This window comes from Rattus norvegicus, chromosome 2 (assembly GCF_021556685.1).
Source record: "Rattus norvegicus strain SHRSP/BbbUtx chromosome 2, alternate assembly SHRSP_T2T, whole genome shotgun sequence".
Taxonomy (NCBI): Eukaryota; Metazoa; Chordata; class Mammalia; order Rodentia; family Muridae; genus Rattus; species Rattus norvegicus.
Window position 1 is genome coordinate 28,675,504 of NC_141535.1, and position 15,677 is coordinate 28,691,180.

Here is a 15,677-nt window from a genome sequence, read left to right on the forward strand (position 1 = left end):
CATGTAAGAGATACACAACATTGGGAGAACATGTGCACACACAGGTACTCATGTAAGAGATACACATACATGTACTCGTACATGTGCACTAACAGGGTATGGGGTGACTTCCTCCTCCTGGGTCAGTGAACACGACCTGGAAGAAGCTAAAAGCCAAGGAGCAGGAAGTTAGGAAACACACTCTAAAGGTCAAATGTTCTCATTGTGTGTATTATTTTTTATGAAAAATGATCCCAAGACACTTGACAAATATAATCAGCCATAAAACCCCTAACACCTCAAGTTTTAAAAACTTTGGCATTCAAATGAAGCTAACATTTTTCTAATAGTTGACCTTACCATTAGCATTCTGTCTAAGCTCCACCCCCATGTTACCTGGCAACAGCCAGGTGTGCCTGATACTATAAAAGGGGCTGCTTGTCCCCTCCTCACTCTTGCTTTCTGCTCTCTTGTCTCTTGCTCTTCCCCTCTTCCCTTTTGTCCCTTCTCTCCCCACTCCCCTCCCCATTTCCCTCCCCCATTCTCTCTACATGCTCATGGCCGGTCTTTACTTCTCCCCTCTTCTACTCTATTTCTCTCTCGTCCCTCTCCCTGGTCTCATCCTCTCATTCAACCTTTCCACACGGAACCATGCTGGCCTGGTGTGGTTTGTCCAGACGCTAGCCAAGATTTCTACCCTGACACTTACAAACACCACTGCTCTAGGAGTGAAAAGATTTAACCCTGAGGGAAAAGAGTTATCAAAAACTCTTGCAGGTTACAATACTTAAATGTTTTTAAAGTTCACAAAACCAACTCTTATTTCTTTACCATTCAAATTAAATGAGTTTCAAATATGAGGTGAGCCATGGAGATTTCCACTGTTCTCATCCTCTCCTACTTATAAACTGGAGCGCTCAGGAGACGTCAGATCATTCACTGGACACCCCTGTGGTCAGGCTGTTCTGAATACCTTCAAACACCCCATGCAAACATGATCTTAGCAGAACCAAGTGTGAGAAGTAGATGTCCACATATCCTAAGGGCCGGTCACCTGGCAAAGCTTGCATTCCGGCTGACTGGATGGAAACCACCTGCTTAAGTTCTTGAGCATTTATCTAACAACACAGCCTGCTGAGGTCATAGTAAATGATGTCATCGGAGTGGAGGAGCCTACCCAGAAGCCCCTTGGCCACACCTGCCTCACTCTGTTTATACACGTACGAGGTAAGTTTTATTTGAATAAAGATGGCTGGGCCTCCTTTAATCCAAACATGGTGCCGTGACGCTCCAGTCCCGTGATGGCAGGCATTCTTGGAGAGTGTGAAGTAACCTATAATGAATGTCACTTTGCCAAATTTTAAAAGCAACCATCTCAAACATGAAAACTTTCTTGCTGGTAAAATACTATTCTGTAATTTCGTTGAGAAACATGGGGCTTCCAGGAAGATGTCAACAGAACACCAAAGTCTGGAAACACATTTAGCAGCCTGTTATCCAATCTACCTTCCATTTAAGATGCCTTTTAGCTGCACAAGTCAGACCCAGGAGTGGACCTCTGACCAGATGGCCAGGACCCTGCTCTTACATAATTGCCATGAAAATTCTCAGCTCTGTCAGCTGGTTTAATTACTGTATTGTATGTCTCTTGTTTGATCATCATAAGGCATTAAAAGGAACAAGAGGAACGGTGAGAGGAGAGAACAGGTGTGAAGGTTAAGAGAATACTCACGTCATGGAAACAGCAGGAGCGTGGGGGGTAGGAGAGGAACTAGCCGTGTGTGTGTGTGTGTGTGTGTGTGTGTGTGTGTGTGTGTGTGTGTGTAAGGAGATCAATAAGATCTATCAATGACAATGTTATATGAAATCTTAGTACGTAAAAACACCTTTCTTGGTATGTAACCCAAAGCTTAATCAAAGTTTAGCTGTTTAAGCTATCCCTTCAACCTATGATATTACACACAATACTTCAGGAATTCTAAACAAAAGCATGTGTTGAAGACGGGAAGGTACTAGAGCATGAGGTGGGAAGGGGGCTGGGGTTAGAGGAATGCAAAAGGGTGGGGCATGGAGGAGGGAGGAGGGGGAGCAATAGGGATGCTGGAATAAAGCCATTCGGAGGGCAGTTCCTGGGGTTGGGGATTTGGCTCAGAGGTAGAGCGCTTGCCTAGCAACCGCAAGGCCCTGGGTTCGGTCCCCAGCTCCGGGGGAAAGAAAAAAAAAAAAAAAAAAGGAGGGCAGTTCCTTTACATGCTGATTTTTAAAATTAAAATCTTTTTAAATACCTCATTTTGCAAACAGGAAAAAGAAAAACCAGACCAAAACACGTGTAAATTAAATACTGCATAGTAAATTTCCCAAGTGTTAGAAAGGGGACTATTGATATCAGGAATTGCCTTTGGTCACTGTTGCCACAGCAACAGCCATACAGTCCCAGAAACCCTTTTGGCTCAATTTGCACCTCTACCTGGGAATCTTTACATCACATTCCAAATAAAAGGCAGACTCCCCGGTGGCTCAGTGGTTGAGAGAACTGACTGCTCTTCCAGAGGTCCTGAGTTCAAATCCCAGCAACCACATGGTGGCTCACAACCATCTGTAATGGGATCTGATGCCCTCTTCTGGTGTCTGAAGACAGCAACAGTGTACTCATATTCATAAAATAGATAAATCTTAAAAAAAAAAAAAAAAGGCAGACTCCCTCCACCCTTGCCCGCTTTTCTCTTCTTTCTCTCGCCCCTTCCCCTTGTCTTGTTTCCCCATTAAAATCCCACCACAGGGAACCGTGTTGGTGTTGGTTTGGTGTGCTCTTTCCCCACAGGTGCAGCCAATATTTGATATTTAATAACAACAGGGACAATATTTGAAATAACCTCCCCGAGGATGAGCGCGCGACTTCCACGATGAGATGTGGATGGATTGTAAGAATGGCTGTAACAGTCAAGAGACTTAAGTTACAAATCATCTCTACTGTCTCTTTAAGGCATTCAAAGGCTTGATTAGTTCTCTTCCCACAAAGCAGAAGCTGAGAAGGGGCGCTCCTCCCCCTCAGTGTGACAGGTAAGGAAAACCTTGGAACCTAAGCAAAGAGAACAAACCTACATCTGGTTAGGCACCATGTGCAGATATCCCCAAAACAGACCCAGAGAAGTTAGAAAACGCAGATGGGACCCGAAAATTTGTTTTGCCTACCAAAAGAAATCCTACCCAGGGGGGATGGGGTGTGTGTATAGGGAGGGCAGGAGGCTCCAATCCAGAGTGGCAGGAAGCTCAGAGTGTAGATGTGGGAGTTCAAAATTAGGGCAACAGGCCAGGTCAGGGACCACTTTCTGTGGGGAAACATATAACCTCAGATGTCCATGCACACACACAGAGGTGACTTCCACCACCTGCACCCCCAGGATGCTGAAATCTGCTCAAATCACTGCTTCCCTCTGGAGTAGCATCTGGCAAGAGCTCCAGGCTCCCACGCCAAACACATTAGATGAGCTACTCAAGATATCTAATTGCAAAGATTTTTACATGCCTCAAGGACAGGAATACAGAGACGGCGACAGCCAGCCAGGCTGTCCCAAAAGATGGTTAGATGTACACAGGACAACGAAAGAACTGAATCATGACAATGTTCAGTAAATTCATACCCACTGCACACCACAAAGGCAGTGCACATTTTCAGTGGGACGGAGTCCAAGGGGGTAAAAACCTTGAAATGCCTAAATGCAAACTTGGCAAAGCACTCCCAGGAAACAGCCAAGGTTAGCTGACTGGAAGAAGAGCGAAGGACTCCACTATTTCGAGTCAGACACAGCATTAGGGAACCAGATCTGACACCCTAGCAGAGCTCACCAGAACAAAAGAGTTTAAGACTAGTGAGAAAAATGCCTGGTTCATGTTAGCATTCTAAGCTCCACCCCACGGTTACCTGGCAACAGCCAGGTGTGCCTGACACTATAAAAGGGGCTGTTTGCCACTTCCTTACTCTCTAGCTCTCTTGTTCTCTCTTGCCCTCTTCCTCCTTTGTCTCTTCTCTCTCTATTCCATTCCCCCCTCTCTCTCCATGTGCTCATGGCTGGCCTCTACTACTTCTCTACTCTCCCTTCCTCCCTTCTCTCTCTGCCTTTCTCTGCCCTACGACCCTCTTAACTCCCCTCCCCATGCCCTGAATAAACTCTATTCTATACTATACTGTCCTGTGACCAGTCCCTCAGGGGTAAGGGATGTCTCAGCTGGAGAGGTGGCTCAGCGGTTAAGAGCACTGACTGCTCTTCCAGAGGTCCTGAGTTCAAATCCCAGCAACCACATGGTGGCTCACAACCATCTGTAATGGGATCTGATGCCCTTTTCCGGTGTGTCTGAAGACACCTACGGTATACTTATATAAATAAATTTTTTAAAAAATAAAAGAAAAAAAGAAATGAAGGAAGGAAAAGGGTAAAGGAGGGGGACAGGGAAGAAGGAAGGAGGGAAGGAAGCCTGTACTAGAAGGGAGGCCAGTGATTTGATTGGTTCTAAGTCATTGCTGCTAATAAATCAACAAGCTTGGCTTGCTTTTATGATCAAAGTGACAACCCAAGGTCTAAACTTGTTCTTTTGTGCTGTAGGAGTGCCGGAGTCACCCTGCTTTCTGTTCTTTTATTGTTTGTGTAAGCCACAAATGGAGAAGGAAGCAAGGTGACGTCAGGCTACAAGCTCATGGAACTTTTTCATTCCGTGCCTGTTCATCGCCTTAGAAACAACAAATTATCATATTTGACCGAAAGGTCAGAATAGATTCCAAATATCCATTCCTAGGATTGGAAAGGATGTCAAAGTTCAGAAAAATGTGCAAATGAAAGGCAAAAATACAAAGATGAAGGCATTAAAATGTAACCACAGAGGTGCTTTTTAGGTTCAAAAAAAGTAGGAACCCGCTTAATTTACTTTTGTATCTTTTCATGTATTTTGGTATGTGCTTTGCATAATATTTTTTAATAATTGAGTTAATTGAATGCTTCCATGAGCAAACTCTTACAACTCTCATCTACAGAATACACATACATGTTATTCTCTGAGCTCGTTACAGAAGGAAGAGGTTTCATACTTACGCTCATTTTCTTCTTGAATCTGGTTATTAATCATATCAATACAATTCTGAATTTCATTCCAGCTTAAGGTATCTTGCCCCTGGGATAATGCTTCCTGTTTAACAGAGAGTAGTGCGTCTGCATAACTGGAAGAGAAAACAGTAAAGCCTCAGGTCAAACTTCTCCTACTCCTCTGTCAATTCCTGCTTCTGAAGTTTTACCCACGGGCCAAGTAGAGATGTGGCAACCAGCCGGGCAGAAGTAAAGATCTTTCTAGAGAGACACTTTCTCTAAAGAGACACTTCGTGTCTCTTGATCCATTAGAATGTTTAAATGATGAAACCCAAAGAAAAGAGAACTCATTCTGGGAGAAGGAAAGTATCCCAGCCAGAACGGGAACTTAGCCTCTGGAAAGAGACTGTATTAAGTTCTAATGACTTGTCAGACCACCTTACAGGATGAGACTCAAGCCAGACAGCGATGGGTCACTGGTGGGTGGGACTACATATCTTCTGAAACTGCTTACACATGCCTATACTTGGCTCTCTATTTAAACTTTGATCTCACTTCAAGACCCCTGAGATGAATGTGGGGATTTTTCTGGATCTCTTTGTAGCCACAGTGACTAAGTCTTTTCTGTTCTCTGATTTTAACTTGGATCTTTTAATTGACTTATTGAGTACAGGTTGTCAAGTCTGACTTGGGACACAGGTTGCTACCCCCAGTGTTCAAGAACAATATCCTGAGGTTAGACAAGAGTGGGCAAGCAGGTCAAATTGTCTTGTGCAGCTTTGTCTGCACATGTTAGACTGGCTTTGATAGCATATTTTTTCTTTTTTTCAAATGCTTTTTATTTTAAAATTATGTGTATGCACGGGTCTCTGTGTGGATATGTGCCAGTGTCCAAGGAGGCCACAGCCAATGGATTGCCCTGGAATCAGAGATAGGCAGTTGTAACCATCCTAATGTGGGTGGTGAGAACTGAACTGGGTCCTCTGTGGGAACAGCACTCAGTCTTTAAGTTAGCATCTCTCCAGCTGTACTGTCGAAACGGAGTCCAAGAATGAAGCCGTGTGAAGAGAATTTTTAGTGCTTGTGAGGAAACTCTAAGAAACCAAGACAACAATCTTCTGACCTCCAAAACGGTCTAAAAGGAGAGCATTAAAAAGAACTTGGGAAAGTAGAGGTAACATCAGAGAACTGGTTGGCAGGGGTCAAAGGGGAAGTGGGAGGGACAAAGGGGCAGAGTACCTTCCCCAGACAAGCACTGGCCTAACTACCGAGTCCTCAGAGCAGTTCTGTGGATGTGACGTGCAGAGAGGCTTCTCTGTTTTACTTTGCTTATTTTTGTCTTTACAGATGAAGAGGAAAAAATATTTGGGTAGAGGAGGCCAAGGAGAATAAGTTTGGCTCCCCCAGGTCTGTGTTCTCTAATCATTAGCTCCCAGGAAGAGGCAACCTGGCTGGAGTAAGAAGAATAAATTAAAAGCATCCTCTTCAGTAGGCAAGGTGCTCAGACTGTGTTGGGTGAAGGCACCGAGTTCCTGATGTGGAGAGCATTCATAGAGACAGAGAGGCAAACAGGTTCAGTGTTGTCAGTGCCAGCCTGGTTGACGCATACAGGGCTCTTAGAAGTCCAAGACCACGATGCCATTCAGTCATGGACTGGAGGCTCAACTATGCACTAAAATAAGCTTGTTCTTTTCTGCTGTTGTTGATATATATCTATATTATTGTGTGTGTGTGTGTGTGTGTGTGTGTGTGTGTGTGTGTGTGTGTGTACATGTTGAAACAGAATCCCAGTAGCCCAGGCTGGCTTCAAACTTGCTCTATAGTCAAGGAGGATCCTGAACTCATCTTCCTGCCTCTGTGCCCTCAATGTTGGAATCACAGGTATGTGCCACTATATCAGCCTTACCTCTGTTCTTTTTAAGTTATTATTATCATGCAGGCAATGGGGCTCTCAAATGGAGTGAGTCCATTCCCTTAAGTGGTATTTGTAGCGAGGCGGGGGGGGGGGCAATGTTGACCATAGACTAAATGACTGGAGTGGAGGGAGGGACCTGCTGTCAGAGGGCAGGTGGCCTGGTATGTTTGACAATTGCTTTGCCAAGAGTCACTGTTAGATTTAAACCTTCTCCGAGGAGCAAGCAGATGTACCTCAGACTTTGGCATCAGGAGGGCTCAGAGTTTGGTTAGAGTAATGTGACTGGCAACCAGGGAAGGAGAGGAAAGAGGTGGGAGCTTCACTACTGCATAAAGGGAGAGACACCACAGCCGTGAGGATGGTCCCTGGAAAGGGAGTCGTTTGCTGAGTACTGGATACAGAGATCAGCTGGGCACAGTGGACATGGACATAATTAGGTCTCTCACAGCCTGAGGGTTCCGGCCAAGGGAAGAAGAAAACTTGAGATCAGACAGATCTCTAAGCTTGGAGCAGAGTCTGACGAGGTTGATAGGAGTATAGGGGGAGTCACTGAGTAGGAAAAGCATGCTGGGGGCTGTGTTGAGAGCAGGAGGTTTTGCTCAAGGAGAACAGGAGGAGGAACTTCTTCAGGACTAAAAAAGGCAACTCCACTGCCCTACAGTTCTTTTTCGCCATTTTGTAGGTGCTCAAGTGACCCGACAGCATTTCCTCCGAATCTAGGAACTCTCAGTGTCCTTCTCCATTGTGTCTGACGCAGCTCTAGTTATCCATTAGGTTGCTGGAGCCTGAAAAGACTAAATAGACTAAATAGAATAGGCTAAATTTTTGTCAAGATCTGGGTAGACATCGCCCCCTGGTGGTCACAACAATTCAGGGGTCACTCCTTCGTCCTATCCGATCTCTAATTCCAAGGCTGAGTGCTGTGTGTGTGTGTGTGTGTGTGTGTGTGCGCGTGCGCGTGCGCGCTAAGTTCCTGCGTTCAGGACCCAGACGCAAAAAGAAAAGACAAATCTCTCATTTGTCTTTTAATTCCATTCCTCTCTCTAGATCCATTGCAGTGGTCCATCCATGTGACTAGCAAAAGGGGTTATCTAGGAACCCAAACCAAAAAGAAAGCTCTCACACAGAGGTGTGACCCACAGTGCTTACAAGGCTCTTTTGGTCCAACAATCAGAGGAGGGAGTGTGGGGCTGCACTTAGGGTCCTTAACCTTAGATGTTTCCTTGTCAATTGAATGACTCTCCTTGTCAATAGAATGACATTGTACATATTCCTGACGCTCCTAAAGAAGCCGGAAGGGAGGTGTATTTCCTTTCTTTTTTCTGTAAATTTAATTTTTTTTACTTAATCACTTTACATCCCACTCACTTCTCCCTCCTAGTCATCCCCTCCCACAATTCTTCCTCCCTCCCCTACCCCTTCTCCCCTGAGTGGGTGGAAGCTGTCCCGGTTATCAACCCCCCCACCCCCATCCCCCTGTGCCCAGCCCCCACCCAACTGCCATCCCTGGCACTTTAAGTCTTTGCAAGGCTAGGGCACTTCCTATTGCACTGAGGCTACACAAGGCAGCCCAGCTAGAAGAACATATCACAGGGACAGGCAGCAGCTTTTGGGATAGCGCCCACTACAGTTGTTCAGGACCCACATGGAGACCAAGCTGCACATCTGCTACATATGTGCAGGGAGGTCTAGGTCCAGCCCATGTATGTTCTTTGGATGGTGGCTCAGACTCTGAGAGCCCCAAGGATCCAGGTTAGTTGACTGTTGGTCTTCCTGTGGAGTTCCTATTCCCTTCAGGGCTACAATACTTCCTCCTATTCAGGAAGGTTTATTTTCAATAGTTCTTCTAGGTATTAGCTTAGGAGAAAGTCAGTTGTTAATACAAGATGATAATTTTGTCCCTAAGGAAGGATGATAAAGAAGGCCTCTATGGCAGAGTGGACCAGCTCTTGAGGAAATGCAAGCAGGGTATGTGGACTTTTCCGCTAAGTCATTAATGGGGGGGGGGGGGGGGAGGTCTGCCAAGCACTTTTTTTATCCTGAAAGAGCAGTTGGGAAGTGCTCCTTACCGGTCCACGTGTGCCTCATCCAGATTGTTGAAGCCTATGGTGGGGCTTCTGAGTTGGTTCTGTACAGCCACGAGGTCATTGCTCTCCAAGGCCTGGTTTAGTAGAGCAACAGCGGACAACATTTCCACGGCAATCAGGAGCTCCTCGTGGGCCAAGTAGTTCTGTTGGCAAACACAGGGCGAAGTGAGCTCTGGGAATCACATGCACTGCACATTATGTGCTCTCTGGACACGGGATGCATTTGACATGAACATGCCCACCTGCTCTTCACTGGCTTTCTGGAAAGCCGGGTAAATGGCTCCTAGGTCCCCTGTGATTACTGTTTTGGGAGCTATGTTATGTATAACCTACAGTTATAATGTCACAAGTATCCCATGGCTGAGCTCTCCTCTCAGTGGTGCTGGCTGCCTACCAGGCTCTATCTAACCTGGTAATTAAGTCACTGGTTAGATGAAGCTGGCTGCTGGTCCAGTTAAGATCTCAGTACAGTTAATGACTGGAAACTGGGCCCAGGAAAGAAGAGTTTCAATGTTCGAAACCAAGAAAAACAAGTGATCTGTAAGCCGAGGAAGTTGATTCTAACCCCCAAAAGCTAATTTTGATTTTATAAATTGGGTAGAAACCTTAAAATGTGGTATAAGATTTAGATATTTGATGTAACTTACAGTAAAGCTCTCTCTCTTTTTCTTTTGTGGGGGGAGGTAAAGCAAGGATGAACCTCCAAATTTACATATTCATGAATCTATTTGGGTTATTCATAAATGTGTTAGCTCTCAGAGCATCTTTTTCTCTCAGTACCTTCTTCTATCTGGTCATTTTATATCATTTTAACCAGTTTCAAAAGGGATAGTTCTTTTGTTACACTGAAGGGGGGCAACTTTAAAAGTTACTTAAAAAAAATTGGCTGTACAACTCTGTATTTAGAATATTATGTATGCAAAGTATTTTCACATTAACATACGCATTACAGCTTTCTGGATGGCCACAGAAAATCTTAAACTGATTTCAGCATGATAAGGCACCATTTTGTTGACAGCAAGCAGGGAACTGTAGCCACCGAAGGGGCATTTTATCTAAATGGCACACGTTGACTATAAATTTGCCTCCTGATGATGACAGGGTAAGACTAACTACAAGGTTGCAGCCAGTGCTTAACACTTCCTCTACCTCTTCCAAGGCACTATTCACACCTGTCCAGTGGGTTATGACACAGGACAAGAAAGCAGGAATGGAGGACTCTGCTGCTGCACCCAAGGCTCTGACTAGACTGTGTGTGACGTAAGTGTCTGAGCTTCAAATCTGGGAGAAGTGAGAGAGGAGAAAAAGGTCCTAAGAACAATGGTTTTTTTTTTTTTTTTAATCTTTTTCTTTTACTACAAAATACTCATTTCTATGTAGAAAATGTGTGTCTTGATAAGTTAAGAATAAACCAACGAATCCTCTAATCCAGGGACTGGAGAGGTGGCTCAGCAGCTGAGAATTCTTTCTGCTCTTCCAAAGGACCTGAGCTCAATTCTTCAAGCTGCTAGGAAACTTCTAACTGCGACTCCAGCTCCAGGCTAACACCTTAGACCTCCATGGGCATTCCAACACACAGATACACAGGCAAACATACAGACACATACAGATACCCACACACAAACATTTTTTAAATTCTATAATCCAAACCTTTAGGCTATAATTGCTTGTTTCTAATCCACTAAGATTTACAGGTGTTTCTCACTTTAACTGACTATTAAAAAATTATATAATATTCAACATAACCCAATACATCTCAGCTTCTGGTTTTTGTTCCACTTAATGGGGACCTTTTGTGAAGATCATTATGTGAAAAACCACATAAACATACAGTCAAAATCAGGGCCATCTACCAAAGAAAGCAGACCAAGAACAGTAGGAGTAACCAGCTTACAAAACCATGAATGGAGAGGTCACAAAATAAAACATGTGTGTAAATGAAAATGAGTATGTGTGTGTGTGTGTGTGTGTGTGTGTGTGTGTGTAGATGCCAGGAGTAGGAGTTTTTTTCCTACTGTGTGGGTGGGACCCAGAGATCAAGCTTAGGTCTTCAGGCTGGGTGGTAACTGCCCTGTACTTATCAAGTGATTTCATAGGGCCTCATTATTTTCCTAGCATCCCTTTTTACTGGTTGCTCAATATTCCAAGCACAGGAAAAACAGCACAAATGAAGTAATCTTCTATTAGTACCAATCAACATGGAGTTAGAGTCTTTTTTCTCAGTCTTATAGATACATTGTGAAACATCTCTGGGCCCAGCTCCCTGATTCCTGGGCTTCAGGCTCGGTTTTCAGAATGCAACAAAATCAGCGCAAGGCCCTGGGTTCGGTCCCCAGCTCCGGAAAAAAAAAAAAAAACAAAAAAACAAAAAAAAACAACCCAGAATGCAACAGAATCATGAGTCTTTGTAATACACTGGTCTCTACCAAGGCTGCACAATTTCATGTACCAGCTTCTCCCCAAAGTGCCAGCTGCTCCATAGTTATACCCACACCCAGGCAAATATTTGAGTAACCACCCGTCTAATTTTACACACACACACACACACACACACACACACACACACACACACACACACACACACATTTTCATTTACACACATGTTTTATTTTGTGACCTCTCCATTCATGGTTTTGTAAGCTGGTTACTCCTACTGTTCTTGGTCTCCTTTCTTTGGTAGATGGCCCTGATTTTGACTGTATGTTTATGTGGTTTTTCAAGACAGGGTTTCTTTGTGTAGCTCTGGCTGTCTTGGAACTCTCTCTGTAGACCAGGCTGGCTTCCAACTCATAGAGATCCGCCTGCTTCCCTCTCCCAAGTGATGGGACTACAGGTGTACACAGCCACACCTCGTTCTAGTTCTGATTTTTAAGATCCAGTTGATATTTGTCTATATTTCATTAAAACTTTAATTTACAAAGACTTATTTAATAAAGCTAGGCCCAGTGGGACACTCCTTTATCCAGCACCCTGGGGAGCAGAGGCAGGAGGATTTCTGTGAGTTCCAGAACACTTGGTCTACATAGTTATTTTCAGGGTCAGCTAAGGAGACACAGGGAGATCCTGTCTTAGAACATTTACTTATTTATTTTATGTGTATGTGTGTCCGGCTTGCATGTATGTTTGTGCACCACATGTATGCTTTGTGCCAGAGAGGCCGTCTGATGCCCTAGACTGGAGTCACAGATGGCTGTGAGCCACCATTTAGGTGCTGAGAATTGAACTTGGGTTCTCTGGAAGAGTAGCCTGTGTTCTTAACTGCTGAGCCATCTCTCCAGTCTAGAACTTTGAATTTTAAAAAAATTACCTTTATATTTAACTTTTAATTTAATTTTTTTTTCATTTTTTGCAGAAGGTGATGCTGGGCTAAACACGGCTTCATACAAGCCAGGCAGTCATCTAACCTACAGGAAATTATTCTGCGAGATATGTGCTGTAAATCAACGCTTTCTGATCATCTGGTAAATACTTCAAAGGACTCCATATGCAATGACCCCTCCTCCTATCTGCAACACTAGCTCTTCTCTCTATGAAATTCTTGACCTTGGTTCCAGTGCACTTCCTTTTGCCTCTCCCCACTGCTCATAGACTTTGAGTAAAACACTGTTATATAACTTACATGAAAACGACTGTTTCATACTTTCAACATACCAAGGATCATGAATTTACAAATCAAAGCCATGGTGCTAATGTTCCTAGCTGCAGATTTCTAGAAATGCTGATTTAAAGCACATTTCATTACAGTCAAAATTATTCCACACTATTTTTTAATTATGCGTCTCTGTGTGGGCCTGTATGTGAGTATGTCTGCAAGCGTCCATCCCTTGGAGGCCTGAGGCATCAGGTGTCTCTGAAGCTAGAATCCAGGCGGTTATGACCTGTCTGATATGGGTGCTCAGAAGAGACCTTGGGTCCCTGCAAGACCAGCATGAGTTCTCAGCCTTCTCAGCCCAAACACATACACAGAGAAAATAGCAATGGCCTTTCCTCGTGTGTGTCTGCACACACCAGTCCTGGGTTTCCTAAGAATGCCCTCAGCGTTTTCCTCTTGTACCAAAGGCAAGAGTTAAAGGGAAACTGAACCCTCGGACTGACACCAAGGGCCACTTAGGCTGGGTTTGTGCACCAGCTGGAGATGCTGTACCCCTGACCCTGACTCCTCCTTCTCTCAGCAGCCTCCCTTCTTGCTGGGACTTGGTATGAGGGTACACATAGCTCTGCCTCACCGATGTGTTCTGTTTCTGGAGGTTGAAGAGTTCATTTTGATACATAGCAGCAGCAAAGGGATAGACAGCTGGCAGCTGGGCTTCCGGTTTCTTCAGTGCAAGCAGTGTGTTCTCAGGGTCACCTTCCCGAAGGACAGCATTGATGTGGTCCACGGCAGCCATCCCTGGAGGGTGTGGGGCATACTAAGTGAGAACGTACGCTTTCCTCTGCTGACCTGCCCAGCCAGCCCGTCTTCCCAAGGTCCTGATGTAAGGCAGTCAATTTCCACAAATTCTGAAGAGCTGGGGTTGGCGGTAGGCAAAGCTTTGGAAGTCAGTCAGTGATTCAAGTCACCCAAATGCCTGAGGCTAGCTCCGAGGAGAGCCACAGCACCAATAGACCTTGAGTTCTGGATCATTCCTGCTAGTGTGGCATCCCTGCAAAAGCTGTGTGTCTGTGTGTGTGTGTGTGTGTGTGTGTGTGTGTGTGTGTGTGTGTTTGGTGTGATACACGTGTTAAATGCATGTGTGCCGGTATGTGGGCACAATGTGAAACTCAGAAGAAAACCTCAGATGTCACTTTTCACTTTCTACAATATTTGAGGCAGGGCCCTTCAGTCACTAACTGTCACTCACTCCCCGCTGGCCCAGAGGCTTCTGGGGCTTTGCCTGTCTTTCTGTCTCTTACCTCCCCTTAGGAACGGTTGGGTTGTAGATGCATGTCATCTCATTCAACTCTTACACATGAGCTCTGGGGATTTGAACTCAAGTCTTCACACGTCCATGGCAAGTACTTTACCCACTAGGTCATCTCTTTGCCCCACTTCACTCCCAAAACTTTTCTTTCAGGAATGGCTCTTTTCTCGCCATACCCATGATGCTACCAAAGTACTTGTGTCCTGAGGATTCCCCGTCTTGGGAATCTCAGTGGCAGTAGGTAAAGCTGGAACACAGTGCTTTGTATGCTTACTCTGTGCTACCCCGCAGTCTTCGTTCTGCCCCGCAGTACAAGAAATCATTGAGGTATGTGAAGACCAGGAGCAAGCCTTGGCCTGAGGCTATAGCCTCCCAGTGGATCCAAACATCGTAAGCCCACAGCAGAGTTTGATGTCCTGCTGCTCTACTGTCTGAAACAACCAACCCTAAGTGCCTAATCCCTCCATCAGTGATAACATCCAGGCAAGCAGGAGAAGGGTGCTTGGAATGGTGGCCTCAGGAGAGTTTTCAGAACACAGAGGCTGAACTGCTGACCCAGCAAGGGGAATAGAAAGTGAGCTGTCCCCGGTCAAGAGAAAACCCGAGAGAGCCTACAAGAGTTGCCTTCTCAGGAAGGCATCTGGGACCTGCGATAACAAACACGTGCTAGTCTATCTTCCTAATGGCATGGCCAGACGGACCTTTTCCCACAGGAAGACAATTTATCTCCCAAGGAGCTTTCCTGGAAATTTCTACTGAGAGATATCACTTAATAGCAGGCAACATGACTAATGGAACACCCTTCACGTCACTCCTCCTCCAAAATTTACACTACACTTAGCATAAAGGATCCATACAGCCCAAACATTGTTTTTATTCTTAGAATTCACTTGGAAAAGAAAGAATTCCAGAAAGGCAGGCTTGTAACTGTGCTATATCCTGTTTTGTTAGTATTCTGAGGCCTTCCAGCTATATGTGGGATTACCTGGGGTTACCCTGGCAGGATTTTTCTCCACCTCTGAGAACTTTTTAGATACAGGCTTGTATGACTGAGTAGTAAATAATTTCATAAATATATTCCAGAAAATCATGTCCTTAAAGTGCTCTTAGAACTATTTTTCCTTGGGGCTGGAGAGATGGCTTAGGGCTTAGGAGGCTTTGCTGTTCTTCCACAGGGCAGGGGTTTGGTTTCCGGCATTCATGGGGGGCTAACAACTCCCCAGTTCCCGGGGAGTTACTGACTTCCTCTGACCTCTGTGAACACCAGATAAGCTATGTGGGACACACACATACACTCAAGAAAAACATATATACATAAATAAAATCTAAATTACATAAAAAATCCTATTTTTTCCCTGTTTTCTCAAACCTACCAAAATTGTCTTTTTTTGCATTCTGCATTTAACAAAACTCCCAGTCCCAATGTTGATATTATATACCACATAGAAGGCTTGTGAAGAACCCAGAAGCAAATGACTGCAATCCAAACACAACTGAAGTCTCTGAGTAGGGGGACACTGACCTATGCACCAAAGCACCTATCAAGGCCATTAACTGGCCACTATGATTGTAAAAGCTTTGGCATTAACGTAATAACCCTAGAGGTTGGGATTAGCTTGTAGATGTACCTACACTTTACTTGCAGAGTACGAACAGCCCACTGTCACACCGTTGTTTACACAACTTTCAGTTCCACTGGACTATAACTTTTCCAGAAGAG

At 44.7% G+C, this 15,677-nt stretch overlaps 2 protein-coding genes across 6 annotated transcripts in view; one reads left to right on the forward strand and one right to left on the reverse strand.

Annotated features, from left to right (window-relative positions):
• The window catches only part of Iqgap2 (IQ motif containing GTPase activating protein 2), a 277,134-nt gene that overhangs the window by 94,450 nt on the left and 167,007 nt on the right, over positions 1 to 15,677 (reverse strand). The window contains 3 exon segments of one of the 2 annotated variants that reach the window (NM_001427125.1): positions 5,064 to 5,188; positions 9,039 to 9,199; positions 13,283 to 13,446. In NM_001427125.1, the coding sequence (NP_001414054.1) occupies positions 5,064 to 5,188; positions 9,039 to 9,199; positions 13,283 to 13,446 (450 nt within the window). 2 annotated transcript variants of the gene reach the window in all.
• LOC147995998 (uncharacterized) lies at positions 448 to 12,674 on the forward strand. Of its 4 annotated transcripts, XM_087636116.1 has the most exons (5): positions 1,089 to 1,206; positions 2,963 to 3,039; positions 8,876 to 8,937; positions 10,216 to 10,316; positions 12,409 to 12,674. In XM_087636116.1, exons 1-4 carry the CDS (start codon positions 1,129 to 1,131, stop codon positions 10,302 to 10,304), a joined length of 306 nt encoding a protein of 101 aa, XP_087492242.1. In that variant the 5' UTR covers positions 1,089 to 1,128; the 3' UTR covers positions 10,305 to 10,316; positions 12,409 to 12,674. The 4 variants fall into 4 exon arrangements, 1 of the variants encoding a protein (XP_087492242.1); XR_015670352.1 differs by lacking the exon at positions 8,876 to 8,937 and having other exon boundaries at positions 2,801 to 3,039; XR_015670357.1 differs by lacking the exon at positions 8,876 to 8,937.

Bases quoted from the DNA above. Each gene is read 5' to 3' on its own strand.
- LOC147995998 (XM_087636116.1), top strand. From the start codon at position 1,129: ATGATGTCATCGGAGTGGAGGAGCCTACCCAGAAGCCCCTTGGCCACA. The intron at 1,207-2,962 runs GTAAGTTTTATT...TGTCTCTTTAAG, and splicing joins TCTGTTTATACACGTACGAG to GCATTCAAAGGCTTGATTAG. The intron at 3,040-8,875 runs GTAAGGAAAACC...TTTGTCCCTAAG, and splicing joins CCTCCCCCTCAGTGTGACAG to GAAGGATGATAAAGAAGGCC.